The 27,371-nt window shown below is 42.5% G+C and overlaps 1 protein-coding gene across 2 annotated transcripts in view; it reads right to left on the bottom strand.

Annotated features, from left to right (window-relative positions):
• Positions 1–8,241: 8,241 nt before the first annotated feature.
• USP37 (ubiquitin specific peptidase 37) overlaps positions 8,242–27,371 on the bottom strand; it is a 52,720-nt gene continuing 33,590 nt past the window's right edge. For both annotated transcript variants that reach the window (XM_073634372.1, XM_073634371.1), the window contains 10 exons: positions 25,564–25,728; positions 23,901–23,963; positions 22,215–22,356; positions 21,397–21,640; positions 18,146–18,309; positions 15,513–15,573; positions 15,289–15,404; positions 15,071–15,140; positions 13,906–14,044; positions 8,242–12,060 (listed from right to left, as the gene is read on the bottom strand). In XM_073634372.1, the coding sequence (XP_073490473.1) occupies positions 11,976–12,060; positions 13,906–14,044; positions 15,071–15,140; positions 15,289–15,404; positions 15,513–15,573; positions 18,146–18,309; positions 21,397–21,640; positions 22,215–22,356; positions 23,901–23,963; positions 25,564–25,728 (1,249 nt within the window). In that variant the 3' untranslated portion in view covers positions 8,242–11,975. The remainder of the gene's footprint in view (positions 12,061–13,905; positions 14,045–15,070; positions 15,141–15,288; positions 15,405–15,512; positions 15,574–18,145; positions 18,310–21,396; positions 21,641–22,214; positions 22,357–23,900; positions 23,964–25,563; positions 25,729–27,371) is intronic.

Raw genomic sequence — 27,371 nt, 5'->3', positions numbered from 1 at the left:
TAGGGGTCTCCTGCACTGGAACCCCCCCCCCCATACCGCCAGGGCAGGACACACACCCAAAAAGGGAATGGCTGGGGAGACCCCCAGGGGTCTCTGCTGCCTGCCCTGGGACTCCCACCAATCCGTGGGGGGGAGGGGGGAAGCCCAGTTTAACCAAGGGACTTTAGGATGGGAGGAGGGATCCTGCCGGCAGGTCTGACCATCCCTGGCGGGTACCCGCGTCCACCCCACACCGCACAAAGGGGGAAAAGGGGGACTGTACTTACCAATCCATAGTGCAGGTGACCCTCCAGACAGAACTCCTTGCCACCGAAGTAGGGGCTGTCGGCCAAGGGACCGCTGCGACTCAGACCAGCGCCCATTCGTATGCAACCCCGCGAGACGTTTAACTCGCGGGCCAGCCTCCGTCTGTTGAGGCTATGTCGCGGCCGACCTAGCGCGTAGCTGTAGTCTGCACATGCTCGCTGGCTGGACTGGGGAGACCACTGAATGTAAGTTATCCAACCTGTCGCCCAGCCTGGCAGTTGATTGCAGATCTTCCAGGAAAAAATGCATGGAAGAAAGACAAAAAGTAAAATTTGCTAGGACCAAAAGATCCCAGCAAGGAGCTAGATCCTTACTCCTGACTAGACAAAAATAAACTGAATACCTAGACCAGGGAGGGGGGTTATATACTGACTGAGGACGGGGGGTGTGGTTTTCGGCATGCTGTAGAGCAGACGCATCTCCCCTGAGCTCCGGCGCCGACACAACACATACACAGCCTTTTATTGCGCAATTATCATCGCTACTTTACCACTAACGATGAGGAAAAGATCCGGTAAGCCCCTGCCTAAGAAGGGAACCTCGGCGCGCTCGATCAAGCGGTTCTTGTCCGCAGAATCGGAGGACATGGAGGATACGGACGGCCTAGGCCGCTCGCCCCGCAGCATGACTTCGAGAGCGGGCTCCGCCTCCTGCACCAGGCCTGAACTCAGACGCCATTCTCCCGCCTCGTCAGCCGGAGCGGAGGAAGAGGTGAGCACACATACACGCTCAGGGGTCGCTACCTTGGTGAGTGACTTACCCACTAAGACTGATCTGGCATCCATGCTGTTGGGCCTTGAGCGGGTTATCAGGAAGGGTATCTCTGCAGTGCAGTCAGATCTCTCTCAGGTCCTAGAGAGGGTGGAGGAGACTGAGCAGCGCCTAGACCGCCATGCGGCCGCCATTAGAGCTTTACAGTCCTCTATTCGCCAACTCGCTGTAGCACACAGAATGGCCCTATATAAAGTAGAGGATCAGGAAAATCGCAACAGGTGAAACAATATCAGGATTAGGGGTCTCCCTGAGGCGACAAGGGATGATGATTTACTCCCCTCCATCCGGGGTATCTTTAATGGCCTCCTCAGTCGGCCTGTGGACCATCCCCTGCAAATAGACCGTGCTCACCGAGCCCTCCGACCACGTAACCTTTCCTCTGATATCCCGAGGGATATTATATGCAGAGTGCATCACTACCCTGAAAAAGAACTAATTATGAAAAAGGCCAGAGAGGCTGCCTCACTTGACTTTGATGGTGCAAATCTTTCCTTCTTTCGGGATGCATCTATCAACTACAGATGGGGCTTTCCTGCCGCCCTCATAGCTAGCAGAGATGGTAAAACGGCTGTACTTAGATTCCCAGAGGACCTGGAAAAGTTCTGCCTAGACATGAACATACCCCCTCCGGAGATACCTGGTTGGCAAGATGGCATCCCACCTCTGCCTCCTAATTCTGAACCAAAATGGCAGAAGGTCGTTCGCAAACATCGCTCCTCTATAACCGGATCTTCTCCACAGCTAACTTGAATATCTAGTCTGCAGTACTACTTCACAGCCTCATCTCCTGATGGAAGTTGAAATCATTACTTAGCAAGTTCATTCGGCCCAGTTTAATCCTACATTGGGTTTGTTAATAGGGAGCATGTGTCTGTTAGTTACTAGCTTTATTTTCTTAAGTTTGACATACACTGCTCCAAGTTCAGGATGAGGCCTTTAGCTAAGTAGTCCGGCTATGCAAGTTACGATTTTATATAGATGCTTGTTTAGCATGGTGTAACTTTTTCCTCTCACATATGACTATTTATTGGTGTCTTTATTCTTTACAACATATAGTGTCGGCGCCGGGGCATTGAGACGCTGCTCACTTTCTCCTAGGTGTTTGTGTCTGGATGCCCAGGCGCTATCACCCCCCCTTTAATAGGAGCCGTGTGGCTTCGCGCCCTCATGTTCCTGTTCCTCTGTGGGGTATGGATGTGGGGGTGCTGGGCCTCATGTGCATCCTGTTTTTGCACTGCAATGATATGCGTGCACTTGTATTCACACACACACACACACACCACCCCCCCCCCCGTGGTGATCTGTGTTTTTTGCTCCTTATAGGTTAATGATTTTCTCTCCTCTCCCTTTGCTACTTTCCTTATCCTCTTCCTTTTCTTCCCCACCTCCCTCCTCCCTACCCCATCCCTTTTCCCTCTGCCTCAGGTCCATCTCCTCACTGTATCGATGCTCACTAATTCCCTCTCACGGCTCCCGTGGCTAAGGTAAACTTACTCTCAATCAATGGACGGGGGTTACATGCTCCCAGAAAGAGACATAGTCTGTACAGAGAACTGGGCCGCCTGCAGGGGGATGTGATTTTCCTGCAGGAGACCCACCTTACACATACCACAAGTGTAAAACATAACTCACATCAGTAACCCACGTGGTACTATGGCCTTTCTGATGTACATAAAGCAAAGGGCGTGGCCATCGGGTTCCGCAGAGGGTTTGTGTTTACATTAGATTCCATGTCAAGTGATCCATTAGGACGTTGTTTGTTTTCGAAGGGCACCCTGGGCAGTATGCTCTAAACCTTGGCAACTCTATATTCTCCTAACCGTAACCAGGCAGGCTTCATCTCTTCCACACTGAAGAAATTGAGGGACTTTTCCCATGGGTGCATTCTCCTTGCCGGTGAATTTAACAGGCCTCTGGGACCTTGACACTTTCAGAGGGAGCTCTAGCATTTCTCATACTCGTTTAAGATTTATTCGCAAGAACTTACATGATTCTCAATTAATGGATGTCTGGAGGATTATGCACCCTAGGGAAAGAGACTTTACTCATTACTCTCAGGTCCATCAGACCTATTCCAGAATTGATCTGTTTTTTATTGACCATCATCATTTACCCTTAATGGTGAAGTCTTCAATTGAAATCTCCCCCCTCTCTGATCATGCTCCGGTCATGATCACTATTAAAGTTCCATCCCTCCCCTTTAAATCTACTAATTGGAAACTTAATGAGGAACTTATTGCTGATGAGATTGATAAACAAGCGATAGGTAAGGAACTCTCTTTATACTTTCAAGAAAATTCCCAACCTGACATATCCGCAGGGGTACTTTGGGAGGCCCACATACGGGGCAAACTAATAGAATTAGGAGCCAGGAAAAAAAGAGAACGCATATTCCAACAGTCTAAATTACTCAGCGAAATTAGAGTACTCGAACAACAACATAAAGCTAGCCAGTCAGTAACTGTTTTTCACACCTTGACCACAAAGAGGGAGGAATTGAAATCACTCTTTCATTTAGAACACAAGCAAAAGGCAAGCATAGTGGCTCAACGTTTCTACGAATGGGGCGACAGACCAAGCCGCTTACTGGCTCGATCACTGCAACAAAAGAAATCCGCCTCTTTCATAGCTAAAATTAAAAATTCCTCAGCCACTTTGTCCCATGACACCCCTAATATAGCCAAGGAGTTCAGAGAGTTCTATCAAAATTTATACCATGTCCAGCCCTCGATTAAAGATAGAGAAGATAGGACGCGACTCATTGAGGAGTACCTACAACAAGCAAACTTAACTAGACTACCACCTGATATACTCAACTCGTTAGAGGGGGAGGTCACCACCTCGGAACTACGTATAGCTTTAAAAGCAATGGCTACAGGTAAGGCGCCGGGCCCTGACGGATTTACGGTTGCCTATTATCATTCTTTTGCAGATGCATTGTTACCTCATTTGTCACCCTCCATTAACACGATTTCCTCAGGTGGTGACCTCCGCCCCGAGACAATTCATGCACACATTACGATCATCCCCAAACCCGGTAAAGATCCCACTAACTGCGGGAGTTACCGTCCCATCTCGCTACTTAATATTGACACTAAATTATATGCTAAAGCCATCGCAAATAGACTCCTTCCCCAGATACCACAAATGGATTTCTAAGGACCAAACAGGCTTTATCCCAGGTAGGGAAGCTAGAGACAATGCTCTCCGATCTCTTTTGCTAATATCACATGTTCGTGGAGTCTCTCAGCCCACCCTCTTGCTTTCAACTGACGCGGAGAAGGGTTGATAGGGTGGACTGGGAGTTCCTAATGACCACATTGACCCATCTGGGCATTGGGTCATCTCTGATAGCTCAAATCTCCGCGCTCTACAACCACCCTACTGCACAACTACGCATAAATGGCACCTTAAGTGATACCCTTTGCACAATGGTACGCGTCAGGGTTGTCCTCTTTCACCTAATTTGTTTACCCTATCATTAGAACCCTTCCTTTCTATCATAAGACAAAACCCAAATATCCATGGAATAGTCGTAGGTGACTCAGAACATAAGTATGCTGCATATGCAGACGATATTCTGTTTTACGTTCAACAGCCCCTGATGACCCTGCCCAATCTCATGTCAGAATTCTCACAATTCAGTATGGTGTCTAATTTCAAAATTAACATGTCAAAATCAGAAATTTTGAATATATCTATTCCCAATTCTACTGTGACCCAATTAAAATAAGCCTTCCCCTTTAGTTGGCAGGTGAGGAAGATGAAATACTTAAGTATTTTTCTCACCCCATAACTGACTTCATTATTCCACACAAATTACATCCCTCTTCTAAATACAATTAGATCGGACCTTCAGAAGTGGTCCCAGATTGGCCATTCCTGGTTTGGGTAGGATTGGAGTTGTAAAGATGAATATTCTGCCCAGGGTGTTATTTCGGTTTCAGATGATACCATATGGTATACCAAGGTTTTTTTTAAATACTAAACTCTGTTATTGGTAGATATGTTTGGAATAGGAGACTTCCTAGGTCCCTTATTATTAGATCCAAGAGGGAGGGAGGTCTAGCCCTTCCGGACTTTAGGTCTTACTTCAGGGCCATTGTGTTGAACAGAATATCTGACTGTAAGTATCATAGAGGTTCCAAAAGCTGGGTGTCTTTGGAAATGGATCTTAGTGGCACGGATCTTCTTACACAAATATGGATACCTGGAAAATACAGACGCTTGTCCAAAACCACATCACCGTTGTCTCGCTCCTCCCTCATGTCATGGGACTCGATATGTAAGATGTTCAATTGGCCATATAACTCTCCACCCCTTCCCTTGTCCAGTCATAATTACTTCCCCCCTGGAAATATTGATTCCGGGATACATGTCTGGAATCTCGGACCTCAAATTTTACTACACCACGTTACCAATGCCTCAGGAATACTGCCTTTGTCTGCACTGCTACCCAACTCCAGCATCTCCACAATGGATCATTGGAGATACAGACAATTAGCAGCCTTTGTATGCTTCCTTCCGAAACCACCGAGATCCTTTTCAGAGCTTTCTCCTCTGGAAGTTGCTTTCTCAGAAGACCAACCATTGGAGAAACCTGTTTCATACTTTTATCAGTCCCTGATTGCGTTGGCCTCTCCGAACGCCCCCACTTTCCTCCACAACTGGGAACAAGACTTACAAAAAACACTACAGCCAAATCAAAAGTCCACCATTCTTTTAATAGCACACACATCCTCCGGAGCATCTAGAATGGCAGAAGCAAAGTACAAGCTATTGACAAGGTGGCACTATACGCCTGTGATGTTACATAAGTTCTTCCCACAAACATCTCCATTGTGCTGGAGGGGATGTGGAGAGAGGGCAACACACGCCCACATATGGTGGTTCTGCCCACTGATCCGTCCGTTTTGGCTAGCCATTTTATATTGGATCAAGGAAATTCAAGGGTGGGAAGTTCCAAATGACCCGTGGTATGTCTTATTTCACTGCACAGGTAAACCAACTGGACCTTATAAAAAATCAATCACTCCACATTTACTTAAATGCTGCAAAAGGCACTCATTCCTTTATATTGGAAAAAAACAACCATTCCAACATTACGTAAATGGTTGCTGAAAGTGGATCACGTTTACTATATGGAAGACATGACCCTTACCCTAAAAAACAAATCAGATCTTGCAAAGAAAATATGGTCCTGTTGGTTTGCCTTCAAATATACTACCACATACGTGGATATTATGTCTCAACCCATGTAAACTGTTAAGTAGACATTATTAGTGAACAAAGGATCTTTTCTTTCGTCTCCTCACTTTTTCTTATTCTTTCCTTCTACTTAATTCAACATAACAGTAAATGGGGAAGTATGCTATTTTATGCGTCATGTGTTCTCTAAACCATTCATGATTGTATTTTGGTGGCTATTTGACTCAATATACATTGTATACTTCTTCTGCTTCTTAATAAAAACTAATTAAACAAAAAATATACTGACTGAGGACAGCCCATGGGCGTTTTTCTGTTCTGCCTAGTCCTACTCCTGCAGAGGCGATATAACCCAATGGTCAAGATTAAGGAGGCGCTGTGTCCATCGATGAACGAAAGAAAAAAAAAAAAAAAAAAAAAAAAAAAAAGGTATTTAGCAGTTTATATTTACTAAAATAATTGCATTTGCATGTTCAGTGTACTGTGGGAGACCAGATATAGTGAATGCAGGCTAGTGGGTTTAGTAACACTTTAAGCTTTGACAGAAAAACCTGGAAGCCGATTGGTTCCCTTGTGTAGCTGCACCAGATTCTGCACTCTGGGGGTTGATTTACTAAAACGGGAGAGTGCAAAATCTGGTGCAGCTGTGCATAGAAACCAATCAGCTTCTAACGTCCGCTTGTTCAAACAAGCTTTGACCAAAAAAACAAAAAACAAAAAAAAAAAACCTGGAAGCTGATTGGTTCCTTTGCAGAGCTGCACCAGATTTTGCACTCTTCGGTTTTAGTAAATCCACCCTCAATGTGTCCAACAGCCTAGTAGTCGGTCTTCCTCTTCGCCAGGTTCCTTTGATCTTCCCAAACATTATTTCCTCCTCCAGTGATCTCGCTCTCCTGACAGTGTGACCAAAATAAGACTTCAACTTCATCATTTGGGCTTCTAGTGACATAGATCGTTCAGATGTGAATGAAGCCTTAAGCCTCATACACACGATCGGATTTTCCAACGGGAATTGTGTGATGACAGGCTGTTGGTGGAAAAAACGACCGTTTGTACGCTCCATCAGACAATTGTTGGCCAACTTTCCGTGGACAAATGTTGGATGGCAGGTTTATAAAACTTTCCACGGACAACGGTGTGTTGTCGATTTTCCGAGCGTGTGTACACAAGTCTGTTGGACCAAAGTACAAACACGCATGCTCGGAATCAATGCTCAAAACACAACGACATTAGCAGAAGGTGCCCAAAGGGTGGCTCTAAAGAGATGGAAAAAAACACGTAGTACTTTACTATGTTCGTGTTTGTTGGCCAACAATTGTGTGCTGTTTGTATGCAAGACAAGTTCCTGGCCAACCCCCTTCGGACAAAAGTCTGACGCTTTATCTGCGGAAAATCTGATCGTGTGTATGAGGCTTAAAGTGGGATTCCGGCCAGCGAAATTTTTTTTTTTAAAGTCAGCAGCTACAAACACTGTAGCTGCTGACTTTAAATAAGTAGACTTACCTGTCCTGGGTACCCGCGATGTCGGCCGCCCGAGGCCGACTCGTCCCTTGGGTCCCGGCACCGCCATCCTAAGTAAGGGATACAGGCAGTTGAGCCTTGCAGCTTCACTGCCAATTTCCTACTGCGCGCGGCGCTCTCTGAATGACCCCGTGGTTTTCTGGGAACACACACAGTTCCCAGAAGGCAATGGGGCCGCTCACCGAGGAGCAGGACACGCCGTGGAATAGGAAGAGGCAGATTAGGAAGACTGCCTAGCAACAAGGGTTTAGGTAAGTTTAAACATTTTTTTTTTTGCAAATGTTTTTTTTTAATTTATAACGATATTTCATGCAATTTTTTATTTTAGGGTGGCCCTCCACTTTAAATCTTCGTTTCGAGTGTGATCGATTTGCATTTTTTAGCAAAATTTACTACATCTGAATCCCAGCAAACAAAACAGGAGATGCAGTGCATTATTGAACCGTTTTATAATTCTGTTTCTTACAGAACAAAAAAACAACAAAAAAAAGAAGGAAAGACAACATAAAAACAAAGCCTAAAACAGTTAAATAGGATATAATATGTACATCAAATTCAAAATACATCTCATTCAAAATTAAACCCAAAGAACAGAACCCACGTTTTTAACAAAATTGCATTGCGGAAGATTGAAGCTGCTACATCAACAAGCCAAAGAAAAAAACAAAAACAAAACATTTCTCAGCCTGCTGGACAATGCTAAAGTAGCATACTGAATTTATCCCTGCTGGAGAAACTCCTGAACGATGATCACACAAAGAACCAACAAAATCTGTAAAAACGATAAGAAATGGAGAGTACACTTTCTAAAGAACTGAAAGGACGAGTAATGGCCAGAGATATGAAGACGTACAAATATAGATATAAAGGGTTAAAAAAAAAAACAGTCACCTTGGTGACCCAAGATTGATTGTCAATCACGTCTGGCTGTCGTCTAGCTGCCTCTACGGGGTTTGTAGAATTGATTAATAAGCCAGTGTCTATTTTGTTAAATTCAGGCAGGCTTTCAGCTACAGCAGGACTACAAGACTACAAAGCAGAACTATAGGCAAAACTGTAGTTCCATTTTGGATAAAGTCAGGGAGGGTTATAACCCCTGTCATTTTTATTTGCCATCTGTGTCCCATTTCAGAGATTTCCCTTCACTTCCTGTCCCATAGCCAAAACAGAAAAAAAAAAAAAAAAAAAAAAGTGTCTAAATTATGTAGTGTTATAATCCCTCTCCGCTCTATCAAAAACAAAAATGAAAGTTTTGCCTTTAGTTATGCTTTAATAATGAGAGTTTAAAGTAGAGCTATAGGCAAAACTTTTTTTTTTTTTTACTTTGGATAGAGTAAGGGAGGGTTACTTATAACCTATCTTTTTTTTTTTCACCACCTGTGTTCTTCCAGTGCGGAGATTTCCCTTCACTTCCTGTCCCATAGCCAAACAGGAAGTGAGAGGAAATCCCTGCAAATTAAGGGAATTTCTGGGGGACCCCCCAGGTCACCAGGACTAGTGTCCGCACTGGAAGATTTCCCTATTACATTTCTGGGGACAATCCAAAATCTGGGATTTTTTTTTTTTTTTTTACTTTCAATAATGGTAAAACAGGACAAATAAAAAGAGGGTGAATCTCCTTAACGGAGGCACAGATAATAAAATGACAGGGGTTCTAATCCCTCTCCACTATCCAAAACTAAACAAAGTAGTTTTGCCTTTAGTTATACTTAAACCTTTATGCAGCAACTTATATAACCATCACTGGCTGCCAAATTACTGAGCTAGGGAGGAACAAGGCTATATTCTCTTAGAAAAGGTTTTTGTTAGCAAAGTTATTAAAAAAAAAAAAAAAAAAAAACACACAACAAAAAAACCCCACAAAACGTATCTTGCTCGCTGCTGCATTCAAAAAGTTTAAGGCTTGCTTCTATAAACCTTCTTAGATTCCAGCTGCCATATGCTGCGCTCTCTGTATTCACCGTACAACAGAAATCACTGAAAAAGATTGAACTCACAGAACATAAACCAGACATGTTACCCGTCCACACAGGTCATTACAAAAAAATAAAAAAAAAATAAAAAAAAGTAAAAGGCCCGATTAAGTTTTCGGCAGGAACCGTTCCCATTCTGCCTCACGGCCACAAAAATAAGAAATCCATTGAGAACTAGAGGCTGAATCTGACTGGTGGCAATGAGGCAGCGCACACCGTTCCTACGAAGACACGTTAAAACTCAACTCTAAGCAAAACTTTTTTTTTATTTATATTGCCTTTGGATAGACTTGGGAAGAATAAATATATTCACAGTTTCTACTGCTGTCCATGACCCCATGCTGGAAAGATTTCACTAGGGATGCACCCATACCAATTTTTTTTTTTACTGGCCAGTATGGGTACCGATAATTTCGGTCAAGTACTTTGCAGATACCTTTTTTGTTTTTTCTCAGTAAAATTGAAAAAGGTGTGGATACCCTGCCAGGTTTATTACTGTCTGTAGGATTCAAGTCCTGGTGACAACCGACCGGTCCCTTCAGTAATTGTCCTGTGTTAACAGGGATAGGGGGAGGTGAAATCTAGGGTTGCATCAGTATCGGTGCCAATACCTAGCATGTGCACCACTACTCATGCAAATGCTTAGATACCTGAAACTAGACATGTGCACTGACAAAAAATGTGTTTGTTTTCTTGCTTTTTTTGGAAATTCTAAAATTTGGATTTTCACATTTCCTAATTTTTGAATTTAAGAAAATTTGAAAAAAAAGAAAAATTTGAAAAAAAAGAAAATTTGAAAAAAAAGAAAATTTGAAAAAGAAAATCTTGGAAAAAAGAAAATTTGGAAATTGAAAAATTCGGAAATGAACGAATTTGTCAAAATTCGTTAAAAAAAAAAAACAAATTTGGAACTAAACGAATTGCACATGTCTACTTGAAACAGATACCTTTGTGGTGCGATTTGAGCCCATACATAATGTATGGGCTCAAATCGCCCTGCAAAGAATCACATAGGATTTGAACAGGAATTGCGGAGTAATTCCTGTCTGAATTGCATGCAGTTTCTCGCACCACTCCTGTGTGAAGCCCAGGCTGAAGTCACTACAACAAGTCTGGATTCAAAACAGGAGTTGTGGGGGAAACCGCATGCGTTTCAGAAAGGAAATCGCACTGCATTTCTGTTCAAATCACGTGCCAATTTTTTGCAGTGCAATTTGAGCCCATTCATTTCGTTTGGACTCGAATCGCACCACAAAAAGGTATCGGAGCATTTGCAGGAGTGCATGTGAAAATGCAAAGCATCGGCACCGATATTGGTGCAAACCTAGATTTCAACTCACCCATCCCTGTGAACACAGGACAAGAATTGAGGGGACCGGTTGTCACCAGGACTAACACATACAGAGAGTAAAAAACCTGACAGAGGTTCTATGCCATTCCCCTTTTACTGAAAACAAAAAGTAGATGTTGAAGTCTGTTTCTGCTCGTGGAGAATTTCCTCCATTTCCTGTCTGGTCAGAAAGAGCAAAAGCTTGAAAATGGGGGGGGTCACAGACCACAGTAAAAACCTTACATGGGTTCTATCCCTTCCCCACTCTGTCTAAACAAAAGGGGTTTTGCCTGGACTTGGGTTTTATTCCAATAGGCCCAAAAGAGCAGCTTATACTTTAAATTCTTAAGTTTCATCTTATTGCTCTGAACAATCAGAAGAAAAATCATTCATATGTGGTTTTGCTGTTAACAGTTCTCAATATAAATAATACCAAAAAGATAGATTTCTCTCATAGAAATATTTCTCTCCAAAAATGAAATGAAGACTTCCTTCACGCCAGGGCAAGCAAATCCTCAGGGAATGCGAAAAACCAACAGGTTTCTGATACAACAAACTGGGCAGCCTCCGCTGACTGCAGCAGTGTAGTGTCATGAGGTTCCTTACTGATGGCTTAAGCCATTGGGACATCCAAATCGTATTGCTGAATGAAGGGGGGGTCAGGGCTAGGCAGACCACTTCTGGATAGATCAGAGGCAGTTTGCAGATGTGTCATGGTGTCCCAGGTCTCAAGGTGGCACCCAGCTATAGCAAAAAAGTGTCACCAGAGGAAAGAAATTTGCTTTATTTCAAAGTCTTTGGGCCGAGGGCGCCTTGAAGATCGCAGTCCAGTGCAAGTGTACAGTCCTGTAAATTCAGGGGAGTCACAGAGCTCTGGATGACCTGTTGGCTTCAGCGGTTGTAACCTGCGACTTTTTCTCCTCTTCAACAAGTTCATCAAAAATGTCTCTGGTGAAAAAAAAAAAAAAAAAAAATTTGAATAAATTAACATAAAAAATGTATCTAATGGGTTGAAAACCCCCAATTTGCATCTGCAAATCAACTGCTTGCATAAACTCTTATATTAATGGGTTTGCTGGACATGATGGGGACGATAGATACCGTATTCAAAGGGAGAGATTTTTTTTTTTTTTTTTACGAAGAACAAAAGGGGGAGATTTACTAACTAAAACAAAGGGGGGGAGATTTACTAACTAAAACAAAGGGGGAGATTTACTACACGATGGGGACGATAGATACCGTATTCAAAGGGGGAGGTTTTTTTTTTTTTTACGAAGAACAAAGTGGGGAGATTTTTTTTTTTTTTTTTTTTTTACGAAAAACTAAGGGGGAGATTTACTAACTAAAACAAAGGGGGAGATTTACTAACTAAAACAAAGGGGGAGATTTACTAACTAAAACAAAGGGGGAGATTTACTAACTAAAACAAAGGGGGAGATTTACTAACTAAAACAAAGGGGGAGATTTACTAACTAAAACAAAGGGGGAGATTTACTAACTAAAACAAAGGGGGAGATTTACTAACTAAAACAAAGGGGGAGATTTACTAACTAAAACAAAGGGGGAGATTTACTAACTAAAACAAAGGGGGAGATTTACTAACTAAAACAAAGGGGGAGATTTACTAACTAAAACAAAGGGGGAGATTTACGAACACTGGTACACTCAGAATGTGCTACAGCTGTGCATGGTAGCCAAATCAGCTTCTAACTTCAGCTTGTTCAAAACAAGAATAAATTCACCTTTTGTAACAAATTACACCCATATTCAGGGTGGAACATGTACCATGTTACAAATCCACCGGCCCCCGCCCCTCACCGATGTCACCGGCCCTCTGTCAGAATCTGCAGAGAACACGGCCATGTGGGAAAACTACAGGGTCCAGCAGCCTTTGCAGCTGACAGCTTATAGATCGCAATGAACTACCACAACACTGTTGAGTGCTGTGGCAGTCCATTGATGCTTCCTGTTAATGTGTAACTAGTTGGCCGTACGATGTACGGCTAAACGGCTTGCATACAGAGTCTGCAAGAGCCCTTCATAGCACACAATCTGCTGATCTTTGGTGCAATGCTTTCCAGGTTCCCAATTAAAAAGAAAAATGCACATTTGTTTACCTGCAAAAAGATGTGCATTTATTTTATTTATTTATTTTAAAAGGTGAATTTATAATTTAAGCTTTGACATTAAAACCTGGAAGTTGATTGGGGTTATTTACTAAAACTGGAGAGTGCAAAATCTGGTGCAGCTCTGATATCTTATTCTTTGCCGGTAAAAAAAGTGAACATTTTTTAAGGAGCCTGCACAGTATTACACCCATGACCAGAAGACTGCAGGTGCAATCTGTGGCGCTCTGCATAGCAGCGTGCCACTCTCAAGTAACAGGCTGTTACTTGAGAGTGGAAAGAATCAAATCGACTACAAGAGCGCTCACCAGTCCCCTTTGCAGTTCATTGGGAACTGCAAGCAGTCAGCTGCAATGGTTGATGGTCCTTGTAGGCATTCATACAGGAAACTGAATAGGTGACGCGGCCATGTGGGCTGCTTCATTCCCCCGGGGTGGTGGGTGAGGCTGCAGCTGCCAGAACATATAAAAACTAAGCCCTATATAAACATAAAAAAACAGGTGGAAAATGTTCGAAGGGTGAACTTATCTTTTAATGCTCGTAGTCGCAGTCTGCATCAGGTGTCAATTTAGATTTTTCTTATAATTGCACTTTAAATATATGCAACATGTTAGGTTTATGTTAAAATGAAAACTCTGTGGCAGAACTGGCAGGCAAAAACACTTACTTGTGCATATAAAAGAATATATAGCCGCTTTTGTCTCGATCACTCTGAACGGTGTTCTCCTGTGTCCTTGATACAGCCAAATCATTATATGTAAACCAGGTCTGTTTTTTTACATCACACACATCGCTGATATAGTGACCTATGGAAAATAAACCTCAGTAATTAAAGATTATATAATCCCATTACCAATTGCAGAATTTCACCAAGCTCAAATACCCTTTATGTTGCCTCTTATCTTGCGGTCACATAATGTAGCCTATTGGACCTCCTCACTTCACTGTCTGATATTTGGGCAGAGAGTTGTTTCAGCATGTGACAAAACTGAGCTCAAGCCTAATGTGGAAGATACCTCCTTGGCTGCATGTTTTATATAAAAGTCCCAAATCTTACTCCTATATTATATTTCCCAATATGAAAGAAGAGGCTTGGCATCCTTTTAGATGTGCATGCTCCTCCATGCTGGCCACAGGGTGCAATAGGTTGAAAGTTTCTCAATCAGACCTGCTTCTGGAACAGATTGCACAGCTAATGACTGCAACACCTAGTTGCCATTGGAAAGAAAACTGCACTTCAAAAGGCATGCTGGGGATGTCTTCTTTCATATCATCCTCGAGCTCACATTAAAAGCAGGACTTCCTCCCAAGGGAAAACTGGAACATATGCCGTGAATATAGTATTGAATGTATAAAAATATAGCATTGAAAGAAACACTGAGCACTGATACTGGTATGGTTACTAAGCATTTGCACGAGTACTTTTACTCGTGCAAATGCTCCGATACCTAAACCAATACCTTTGCGGTGCGATTTGAGCCCATGAAAAATGGGCACAAATCGCACTGCAAAGAATTGCATGTGATTTGAACAGGAATAAGGTGCGATATCTGTCCAAATCACATTCCGTTTCCTGCACATTCCTTTTGTATGGGCTCCAATCGTATCGCACTGTATCAGTAATTGGTATTGGCGAGTACTCGCTCTTAAAAAAAAACAGGTATCAGTGCGTCCCTAGAGCACAAAGTAAGAGCAATTATACAGGCAAGGACAATAAAAAGAAACTTGGGGTTTACTGACCCTTAAAAAAAAAAAAAAAAAAAAAAAAAAAAAAAAAATGCTACAAATACTATACGTGTCTAGGAAGCAAAAATAATGGATAGGATTATTACCAGAAGAGGAGGAACTACCAATGTGGCTAACGACACTGACAAGCCGATATGAATGGGGAAGCTCTCCTGTCTGAGGGTGGAAAGCACAATATGATTAGACATTGAACATGAAAAAAACCAACTTATCATTCTTATAATGCCTGCCTAAAACTTTGAAATCATGCACTGCTCATTTTATTAAGGTGTGGAATAGGCATAGTGCTGTAAATCAAGGTTACCTCTGCGTTTCTCTTAAGTTCCTCGGTTTCTTCTTCTGTGTACTCCATGTCGAAAATGTCCTCATTCCCAGAATCCTCATCCGATATCATCCCATCTATCATTGAGCTATTAAACTCTGTAACCAATAACAAAACTACAAGTTATCGCTGTTATAATGAGCACCTAATTATCACTTTCCAAGATGACACATATAAAAAAAACAAACATAAAAATGTTATGTCACCTTGTAAACTCAGCTCTGTAGCTCGCTTTAAATCATCATCCTCCTTTAGCTCTCGAGCCTCCTTCAAAAGTAACAAACATTTCGTTTAGGGGAAAGCCAGTAAAACTTCAGGCGCAAGTAGCAGAAACCCAATGTAAATAAAACTCCATTGCTCTGGTCAGAGTCTACTAAGGACTGTTGCTCTCATTCCCAAACACAATGTGATAGCTCTGGCACCTTACGCTTGTCTGCTCAGACATCCGGTGCTGCCTTGTTTTTAACTACTTAAAAACCGAGCCTCTTTTTGAGATGTTTACAAGTTAAAAACAGTTTATGCTAGAAATTTACTTAGAACCCCAAAATATTATACTTTTTTTTTTTCTAACACCCTAGAGAATAAAATGGCGGTTATTGCAATACTTTGTCACACCGTATTTGCGCAGCGGTCTTACAAGCCCACTTTTTTTGGACAAAATATTTTTTTTAATTCAAAAAAGTGTAAGACAACAGTAAAGTTAGCCCAATTTTTTTTTCATATTGTGAAAGAATGTTACGCTGAGTAAATTGATACCCAACACGTCACGCTTCAAAATTGCACCCGCTCGTGGAATGGCGACAAACTTTTACCCTTAAAAATCTCCATAGGCGACGTTTAAAAAACTCTACAGGTCTAGGGCTAGAATTATTGCTCTCGCTCTACCAATCACGGCAATACCTCACATGTGTGGTTTGAACACCGTTTTCATATGCGGCGCTACTCACGTATGCGCTCGCTTCTGCATGCAAGGTCAGCGGGATGGGGTGCGTTTAAATTTTTATTTTTTTCCCTTATTTCACCTTTTATTTTTACACCTTTTTTTTTTTTTTTTAAATTGCGTCACTTTTATTCCTATTACAAGGAACGTAAACATCCCTTGTAATAGAAAAAAAGCACGACAGGACCTCTTAAATATGGGTAAAAACAACCTCAGATCTCATATTTACACGCATGCAATTAAAAAAAAAAAAAAATGGTCCTTTAAGATCTATGGGCGGAAGTGACGTTTTGAGGTCGCTTCCGCCCTGCAATGTTATGGAGATAGATGGGGCCATCTTCCCCTCACTCGTCTCCATACCCAGCAAGGGTGAAGATCCGATCGCCCCGCTGGCGGCTCCGGTAAGCGGCGGAGGGCACCGGAGAGCGGCGGGAGGGGCCCTCTCCCGCCGCCGATAAAAGGGATCTTGTGGCGAATCTGCAGCAGAGACCACTCTTATCAGAAAGCGGACCGCCGGCCAAAGAAGAGGATACCGGGGTTATGGCAGCTACCTGCTGCCATAACAACGATAATCCACTAAGGTCCGGAAGTGGTTAAAAAGAGGAAAGAGTCGCATGCTCCCCCCATACCCAAAAGTACCAGGTATTTCTGAATTTTTCTTTGCTCCAGGTGGCAGAACATGGTTATGGGGAAGGTGAATATATGCAAAAGTGAGGGCATTTAAGTTCAAGCTGAGCTCCAGACTTGCAAAGAAAATAATGCCACCAAATATAGAATATTACAAAACTTAAAGCATGTGCCATCAGCACAGCTTCATTAGCATGAATCGCATTGGGGCAGGAGCTACACTCTGACTGTCCCCCAGGGGTGAGAAGCGAGGTGTCCCCATTGCGAGAATGGAGCTGGTTGACCACGTGTGAGGGACCCTGTTGACACAAACGGGCATGTTGCTGCTTTCCTCTGGCAGTTTTAGGCTGGGTTCACACTGCTGTGTGGCTCATAGCAGGTGTCCGGTGCGTCCCTGTACACCGTTTCAGGTCCAATTTCGGTCTGAATTTTTGGCTGAATTCAGACCTGAAGGACCAGAAGACTCACAGGACTCCTGTGCAATTGCTCTGCAGCCGCCCCGGAGGTGTGTGAACCGGCTCCATAGAGAGCCGGTAAGTCTCCTGAAATGTGAATTGGATGTGGAGGGAACCCGCATCCAATTTGCAATAGTGTGAACCCAGCCTTAATGTCAATGAGTGCATTTCAGTTCTGTAGCTCACGCGTGGTGGAGATGATTTTTCAATAGCTGGTGTAAGACTTTCTTTGCGGCGATATTTTGGACTCTCTTGCATTGGACTTTATTCACACCGATATATTTTTATAATTTTTGAATACTGTGGATGCTTTTTGCACATTATAAATGCTGTTTTAATAGCACATGCTTTAAGCCTGTAATATTGTAGATTTGGAGGCACTGCATTATTTTCTTTATTGTTTTTTTTGGGTATCGTATATTTACCTATTGCAAAGCTGCCCATTTTTCTTTAGCGCTGATCCCCCTTTATGAACTCCAGGCTTACCTTTCACAATTGCACAGGCTCCTCCGCTGTACTGAAATTTTTTACTTTGATTTCACTGCACACTGAGATTTAATGAACACTGAGTGTGCATTAAAAGCTGGAGCGCTTCTAAAGACAGCCCACCCCATTTCTAGGCAGGACGACATCCAGCATTGTGTAGCTTTTTACCACCCCCAGCTCTTTAATCTATTGGGCTACGGTTATTTTAGCCACAGTGCCTCATCATACGGGTGTTGCCTGATTCAGTCTCCTCCAGACTGACATCCACTCAATAAAATATCGGGTCTATAGTAATACCAGTACGCAAAGGAATTGGAATTGCACCCCTCACCTGTTCTTGAAGAGACTGTGCTAAGGCCTGCTGGAGTTCCTGCTCCTCTCGCTCCCTCTCCAGCTCATACTGCATCCACTCCACCTCGTTCTGAGAGCCCTCTGGAGTCTTGTTCTCTTTATTCTCATCAAAGTCTTTGACCATGTCTGTGTACTGGGTCACACCTGAAACAAGGAATACATTCCGGTTAAATCTGCCAAGAATGGAGAGAGCATTTGCATCTCCGTCAGCTGGAAGACACACAAATACTAGTGCAAACACCATCAAACACACACACACATAAAAAAGGCTCCAATCTGCAATAATATCTGGCTAATTTACTTAAGGATTTGATCATTATTGTTTACACAATACATTTTGCAAGTATTTACTTCAATTATCCAATCATGCACATAAAGTAAACGGGTTTAATTTTCACAGGACTCAATAATTGAAGTAAACTATTTAGTAAATCAGCCGCAATGAGTATATGAAAATAATAGCCAAGGGCTCATGCACAGGGGTATACCAATACTGAAATATAGGGAGATCCCGCTGGCAGATCTTCTGAAAAAAGGACCATAGTGCAAACAGATATGCGTATGTCTGTATTGAGTTGAGATGCGTAGAGGCGGCTCTCCATATTGGTGAGATCAATGATGTAAACAAAACAAAAATCATTCATGTAGAATGACAGAAAGCCAAGGTCATTTTGTGCCTGTGCTGCCTAGTGTTGCTCAGGCCGGCCATAGACGGTGCAAATTTTTTTCATGCAACCACCAAGCCGTCCACGCCATGAGAACAGCGATTATTGAAAGCGGCTTTGACAGCTGCTAGCGATAATCGCATGTAAAATCTGGCAGGCTGGTTGTACCCAAGTTGATTGATCAACTTGGGTACATTCAGTCTGTCCATACATGGTTCGAATCTTGGCCGGTACATGCTGAACTTCGAACCGTCTACAGCCGGGTTTAGTGACACTTTAGGTTTACAAGACCCAAAATAAGTGCTAGGATCTTTGTAAACACTCGAGGTGCTGTGGCAAGCCCGAAGGCCAGTGCCACAAACCGGAAATGACGTTCCTCTACTGTAAATCGCAGGAACCACTGATGAGGCTGAAAGGTACGTGTAAATACACATTTGATATCGATGGAGGCAAAGAAGTCTCCCATTTGGAGCGAGGCTTCTACCAAGCAGACTGACTCCATCCTGAAGGATTGGATTAAGAGATGTTGGTTCAGGGATCTTGGGTCCAAGATTGGCCTTATGTCCCCATTTGGCTTTAGAACCGTGAACAGGTTCGAATAAAACCCTGTGCCTCATTTGCACCCCGGAACCTGTATGATCACGCCCTTCCGCAGGAACGTTGGATCTTAGAAACCTTGGTAATTCCAGCTTGTAACCGCAGGACACTGTTGAGGTGACCCACTCTTCTCCAAAATGTCTGCAAATTGGAGCAGCCTTCCACCCACCTGATAGAGCGGGGGCGTCCCCTCAAAAGGAGGGTTTGCTGTCGGGTTTAGAAGAGTTCTGGACCCAGGGTTTTTTCTGGGCCTGGCCCTGCGGCCTGCCCCTGGCTCTAGCGCTCTGTTGGTGGTGGAACTGCCTTGGCGCTGAAATACCCGAGGACACCTGGTCCTTCTCTTTACAGGAAGTCAAGAACTTTCCTCCGAAAATCTTTTTGGATGCATTTGTCCAGATCAAACTTTCCCCATGAAAGGGGAACCCTGCCAATAACTTCTTACAGGGAAACTTGGCTGACCAGTTCTTAAGCCACACAAGTCTGCGACTCATCTGCCAGGCCATCTCCAGAGTCCTTAGCATCTAGCTCTTCGACTTCCTCCACCCATTCCTGCTCCAATTAGGAGGCTCAGGGGAGGGGGATCTGTCACGCTTCTTGCCACCCTGCAGGATGGAGGCAATCATGCCAGCAATCCTGTGCTCTAATCTGGCTAGGGCTGAGGACAGTTCATCCCTTGTGATAAAGGGTGAAGCAGCAGCGTTGACTGTAGGCACAATACCAGTTAAGCGCAGCGGCTCAGATTGCCCGGAAGCCTTTGGTCTCTCAGGGGATACAACACTAGGGCTTCAACTAGGCTCCTCGGGAGCTACTGACGACATAGCTGTGCTTTTCCCTGTAGTGTTAGTACCGCTTCTCTTTTTTGAAGTCATTACAAGCCACAAAAAGGTACCTGGGTTTAGTATTTACATACCCCAGAAGAGAGATCCTTTAATAGGGCTCACTAAGCACCTATGTAACAATCCTGCTAAGCACCTTAGCCAGACAACCAACACCTTGTGACTCACATTTTGCTTTAAAGTAAGCGATAGGATCCTAGTAGATGATAGGCTTAGTAATGGCATGCAATGCCAAGCTGCTGCTAACAAAGCAAATAGAATATTGGCATGCATTAAAAAGGGGATCAACTCCAGAGATAAAACGATAATTCTCCCACTCTACAAGACTCTGGTCCGGTCGCACCTGGAGTATGCTGTCCAGTTCTGGGCACCAGTCCTCAGGAAGGATGTACTGGAAATGGAGCGAGTACAAAGAAGGGCAACAAAGCTAATAAAGGGTCTGGAGGATCTTAGTTATGAGGAAAGGTTGCGAGCACTGAACTTATTCTCTCTGGAGAAGAGACACTTGAGAGGTGATATGATTTCAATATACAAATACCGTACTGGTGACCCTACAATAGGGAGAAAACTTTTAACCTTAAACTCCGTAGAGGGTTCTTTACTGTAAGAGCGGCAAGGATGTGGAATTCCCTTTCACAGGCGGTGAAAGGGGGCATCGAAAGTTTCAAAAAACTATTAGATAAGCACCTGAACGAAGGCAACATACAGGGATATACAATGTAATACTGACATCTAATCATACACATAGGTTGGAATTGATGGACTTGTGTCTTTTTTCAACCTCACTTACTATGTAACTATACAGAGCCTACTCTGTGTCCCACAGCTGTCCCCTGGAAGCATGTCAACCATATACTCTTTAAATAAGATGGCTGTGCGCCGGGACGATCTGCACATACGGTCACGGTGGACACGCACAAACAAATACTCGTGCGCCATCTTGGAGCCAAGGCACATGCACGGCTCAGTGTACAAACAATGTACTGCCACATGTGCCATGGCCACTAATAGCTACGTGCGGCTGAAACCCACATCCAATTCACAATAGTGTGAACCCAGCCTAAGGGTTCGCTGACATTTTTATGCTGCCCAATACAGTTAAAGTCAAAGCAGTGCGTTCTCCCCACACACACCTGAATCTTTTACCACATTCGATTTCTGCTCTTCCAGCACCTCCATAGTGGTCGCAGTTTCCTGCAGGTCGTCGTCACCACCGAATCCAGTGTCTGGGCTGCTAGCAAGTTTGTCGTCCTCCTGATCCACAGGCCTGTCTTTTTTACTTATTTCCAGAACGGCGGCTATCAAATCTTCATCATTCATGTCATCGAAGCTTGTGTCAGCGAGCTCCGAGCATTTGGCGCCTTCTACTTTTGGTTTCTTTTAGTGAAGGAAACAATAGCAACATTTTTTTTCAGTAAGAACATAAGTTAAACACCACTTCATTCCAGACTTTTACTGGTACAATTATGTTTTCATTGTAATTTAAACACTAGACTTAAAAGTGTATGTGAACCCCTAACAATGAACATCTTTTCTTCACAGTGCTAGACTAACACCACCATGTTGAACAACGATTCCTGGCTGGCTCAGACTGCTATCCTTTCCTCTCTCAGGAGTGTTCAAAGGACTGCAAAAATCTAATATAAATAATTTAGAGACATATACTTGTCCTTTGTCTAACACCATATTATTACAACAATCAGGCAAACCAGAGTGCCACAGAGTTGCCCAATGAGTCTACACTCGTAGTACCCCCTATTCCAGTGATGGCGAACCTTGGCACCCCAATGTTTTGGAACTAGATTTCCCATGATGCTCATGCACTCTGTAGTGTAGTTGAGCATCATGTAAAATGTAGTTCCAAAATATCTGGGGTGCCAAGGTTCGCCATCACTGCCCTAGGCGAACTTCGGGCTACATGGGAACAACAAAGACAATCCAGATAGGTCACCTGGTCTTCAGTTTGTCCCTCTTTTCCCTGCAAACTGGTGCCCAGTCTCTGGGTGTTGGCCACACATCTCTTCAAATGCTCGTCCTCGCTTTCAGAGTCCAGACAAATAGGCGTGTAGCTTGCAGATTTAAAGGGTTGTTTTCTAAATGGAGAATTTAATACTTTAAAGGAAATGTTTGGCGGTTTTTGTACACAGCATATATTCTTCACATTCAAAACTAAAATTACATTTTGAAAGTTCATTTTTCTGTCAGATACATTTTGAATAATGAAAATTTTAATTACACATGTGTAGAGGCAAACCTTAAAGTGGTTGTAAACCTCAGACAGGAAATATGGACAAAGCATAGCCCTCAAAATTACTCAATCCAGAGCACTAAGTGTGATTTCTGTCTGCTACCTCCTTCCTCTGCTATCAGTATGAGTCACTACTGACAAGTTTTCAGGACACCAAGAGAAAAAATGGTGACAGGGGAGGGAGCTGCAGCTGATTGACAGCCTCAGCTCTGTTCCTGTGTGCTTGGTGAAGGGGGGGTGTGCCTCTTCCCTCCAATCAGCTCACTGAGCTATGCAGAGTGTGACTTCAGCTCTCCAAGCTTAGAAATTCAGCACTTTGAAGGGATGAAGAGAAGACTACAGATAGACAGGTACAACTTGTGTACCACCTGAGAAAAGTTCCTTCACTGGGTATATTGTAAGGGTTTACAACCACTTTAACTGCTCTGCTGAAATAGTCTGTTTACAGAACTCAAAACGCTCAAATGAATAAGAGAAGTGACTAATTGCCCCTCACCTACCCCTATGTGCTTTGCTTTATTCATACAAATTTTTAGGAGATTCAATTACAGAGCAGCAGTCTGAGGGCTGGTTTACGCCACAAAAAAGCACACCAGATCCGTTCCGGATTTATTTCTGCATGCGCGTTTGTTAATGCGTTTTTGGTGCATTACAGAGAGTTTTTGATGCGTTTCCAGATGCCTTTTTTCTATAGTTATTTCATTTTACTGGGGTCCTGTGCATTTTTAATGCATTCCAGTACGTTTTACCGAGTTCCAGCAGTCCAGTGCAGGAAAAAATGCAGCATGTTCTACTTTTTTTCTGGAACTGGAAAGCCCTGGAACTGACTGCACTGGTGTAAACTATGCCATTGGAAACCATATAGACTACTTTTCATGCATTTTTGATGCTGAAAAAAAAAAAAAAAAAAAAAACGCACTGGACTGCATGCGGTGTGAACTGGCCCTAAAATCAAAGTTCTGATGTGATGACACTTCAAAAAAAATAATTAAATAAAACCCATGGTCTGCAGCACCATTGTCATGATGCCCCTTGTATTTAATGTTTGTTTGAAAAGTAAGAATTTACATAATTAGTGAAAAGAATAAAACAATTTAAAAAAAACAAACAAACTTAAACTTACACAATGTCTCAAACCATAATCATAGGTTTTTTTTTACTATTTTCTCTAGTGAATCATTTAAAAAATATTTGCAAACTTTGGTATAGAAGGTTATTGTATTATGTACTCCTTTAAACCCCATATTTATTCAAGTTCCTCTGGTATGTTTCAACTCATCAGAAGTACCGCCATGTATTTTCAATAGCTTCTAAAGATACATTAGTGCTTTCTAAACCATCCTAATCACTAATCCAGATTGTACTAGAGATAAACTTGAATCCACATACCGTGAATTATTATTAGCAGTGCAGGAATTTACCATCTGTGAGGCTTTTAATGGACGGAAACTCCTGAAAAAGGTTAAACAAAAAAGTTACACGATACAGTCAGCATAACACACCCTAAATCAGAATTACAGTATAAAGATTTAAACAGATACATTAATCAACACCATGACTGCAAAAGCCCAAAACTAGGTTTTTGTAAACCTGTTTAACCCCTTCACGCCTAAGGGTAAAACAAATCTACTTGTCTAAGCCCAATTTTGACATGCGTTATTAAAATCGTACATAACATCACAACTTCTTTGCATCCAGGTGGATTATACCGCATTTTTTTCAGGACAAATTGGGTTTTCATTTAATGGTAAATGGTAATAAATATTCTCCTGATTATTTTGTATCAAAGAAAAACTGGCCCAAAATAGTAAAAAAAAGAAAACAAAACACGTTTTTTTAAAATGAAACTGTATATTTCTTGCTACTACCATAATAACCACCTACTACTACTACCAAAGAACCACCTTAAATAAATTCTCCTGCTCCTGATGATTGCAGCAATGCCATATGTTTGTATGTTAGCTGTTTGTACCCGTAGCATAGCCCAGAAAAAATAGTGCGCATTTTGCTTTTTTTTTTTTTTAAACCTCCCTAAAATACACCGATACTAATTGAAAAAACAATCCTTTCCAAAAAATACTGACCCTGACCTTGACCCAAACACTAACTCTGGCACTGACCTAGATCAAGCCTTGGTCTTTTTCTTTTTTTTTTTAATTATCATTATTGTATTTTTTTCTCGGACAGAAAATGAAACATCATCTCTCTCTCGTCCATTCACAATGGGGATGGGCTCCACAATGACTGATCACTGATAGCCAATCAGAGGCTATCACAGCGATCAGGTGACCCAGAAGCAGCCGTTCTGGTTCCCGATCGTTAGAACTGGGGCCCGGTGCTCTCGGTGAGACCCCGGTCTCTGTGCTGGGAGCGTGCCGAGCAGCGCTCTCCCAGCACAAAGGGAGATGGCGCAAATATGCAGCCCCACAGAAAAAAAAAAAAGCCCAGTCCAGTGGGGCCGCATATTTGCGCACGGCCGTCGTGTAGGGGTTAATTAGTTGCATAAATGCTTTCACTGTTTTTTGTTCTTAAAGTGTCATGACTTGTTGGAAACAAAATCTAAATATCTATAACAGTCTTTATTTAACTAAGCAAACATTACTTAGTTTTTTTTTAACCATTGATTAATGTTTGCTTAGTTAAATAACCATAGATTTGCAGCCAAAAAAAAAAAAAAAAAAAAAGGGGGGTGGGGGGTGGGGTTGGGGGGTTCATTACTATTTAGATGTATTTATTTTTTAACAAATCGCTATGTGACCGCCAGAGCTCTGTGCAAAGGACAGGATTATGCAGTGAAGTTTGCAGGACACATCACAATCAGAGAATGAGCTCTGCCCCCACATTGCCCATTGAGTTGCAGAGAAACTTGAAAATGATCATGCGACCTGGGTTACAGAGTATATAGTGACTTTTTACAGATACCCTTTTTGCAGCACATTAAATGTTTTTACAGCATTCTCTGAGAAAATTCAATTGTGTTTTAAATTCATATGAAAAAGACAGTATTGTGAATGCATAAATATATATTTATATTACACAGGAGCATCCTTACATTACAGGCTGTGCATTGCAGATCAGAGACAGCGGCGGCCGCGTGCAGTCTGTACAGTGTGATGACAGGGTGAGATATCGTGGTATGATTACTTGCTGGCCAACTTTATTATTTAGTGCGAGGGTCACATTGAAACTGTAACGCTTCAGGTGAAGAATGAGAACCCTGCAGAAATAAGCATAGCATCAGGGAAGAATTCAATACTATTAAAAGTTAGACCCACCTACAGCTGATAGTTTGTGTGGGCACCAGTGACTTGAATAACTGGTCTGCTTAATAGAACTTCATATGTTACATTTGCCAATGTCAATTTGAAATGGTTGAAAGGAAGCAAAAAAAAAAAATGTGATGTGGACATCTCATTACTAGAACCCTTAACCACTTGCCGACCAGCTCACGCACATTTACGGCGGCAGGTTGGCTCGTTCCCGCGAATCGCCGTACCTGTACATTGGCTCCTTTAAGAGCCATAGCAGATGCGCGTGTTCCCGCTGTACAGCAGCAGATCGGGGATCTGTCAATGTAAACACACAAATCCCCGTTCTGACAGGGGAGGAGAGAGCGATCTGTTGTTCCTAGAAATTTGGAACAGCGATATGTCTCCCTCCTCCTCCAGTCAGTCCCCCCCCCCCCAGTTAGAAACACTAGTGAGGGAACACATTTAACCCCTTGATCGCCCCCTAGTGTTAATCGCTTCCCTGCCAGTGTTATTTATACAGTAATTAGTGGCTATTCTTAGTTCTGATCACTGTATAAAAGGTCAATGGTCCCAAAAAAAAAAAGTGTCCGATCTGTCCATCGCAGTACCACTAAAAAAAATGTAAAAAAAATAATTAAAAATCGCTGACCGCCGCCATTACTAATAAAAAATGTTAAAAATCTATCCCCTATTTTGTAGACGCTATAACTTTTGCGCAAACCAATCAATATATGCTTACTGCGATTTTTTTTACCAAAAATATGTAGAATACATATTGGCCTAAACTGATGAAGAAATTTGTTTTTTTTATTAGGGATATTTATTATAGCAAGAAAAAAATTCTCTCAACATTGTCGGTCTTTTTTGTTTATAGAGCAAAAAATAAAAAAACCACAGAGGGGATCAAAATACCACCAAAAGAAAGCTCTATTTGTAGAGAAAAAAAAAAAAAAAATGTCAATTTTATTTGGGTACAGCGTCGCACGGCCACGCAATTGTCAGCTAAAGCGACGCAGTGACTTATCGCAAAAAATGGCCCGGTCATTAAGGGGGCAAATCTTCTGGGGCTGAAGTGGTTAATGAGTACAAAAAGGCTGATAGTGATTCAACAATGCAGTAGTCACACAAAAACAAAATATAAGTCATGTACATTGGCATGAATGAAGTGTACGTTTTGTACATTCCAAATACAGCTTTTTCAAAAAATATAAAAAAAATAAAAAGGGAGCCATGTGATTGACTGAATCGCACACCACACTGCCCCCTACTACAGCCGGGAACAGATAGTAAAGCGCCCCAGCAGCCCTTTGTTCCCATGTGCCTCCTGCTGTGCAGCCTGGTTCCGGTCCACGGCCAGTCAGCAAAAAGTGGGTTGCCTCAACACAAGATACTCAGGCTTAAGAAATCTCTAAAAAGGAGGCAAGGCTGTATTTGTTTTCTCCTTCACCATTGCACAGAACCCATCATTCTGAATACTGGAAGATTCCTGGCTGGAGAAGACCGCAAACTGGCAATCTCAACAATTTCTGCTTCTGCTCCTTCACTGTCTAATCACAAACTGGGACGGGTCCTAGACCAAGCTGTATTGCTCAAATACAATATTGTTTTG

This window comes from Aquarana catesbeiana, linkage group LG06 (assembly GCF_042186555.1).
Source record: "Aquarana catesbeiana isolate 2022-GZ linkage group LG06, ASM4218655v1, whole genome shotgun sequence".
NCBI classification, from domain to species: domain Eukaryota; kingdom Metazoa; phylum Chordata; class Amphibia; order Anura; family Ranidae; genus Aquarana; species Aquarana catesbeiana.
Note: the sequence above shows the minus strand (reverse complement) of the source record. Positions and strands in the feature narration are given on the sequence as shown.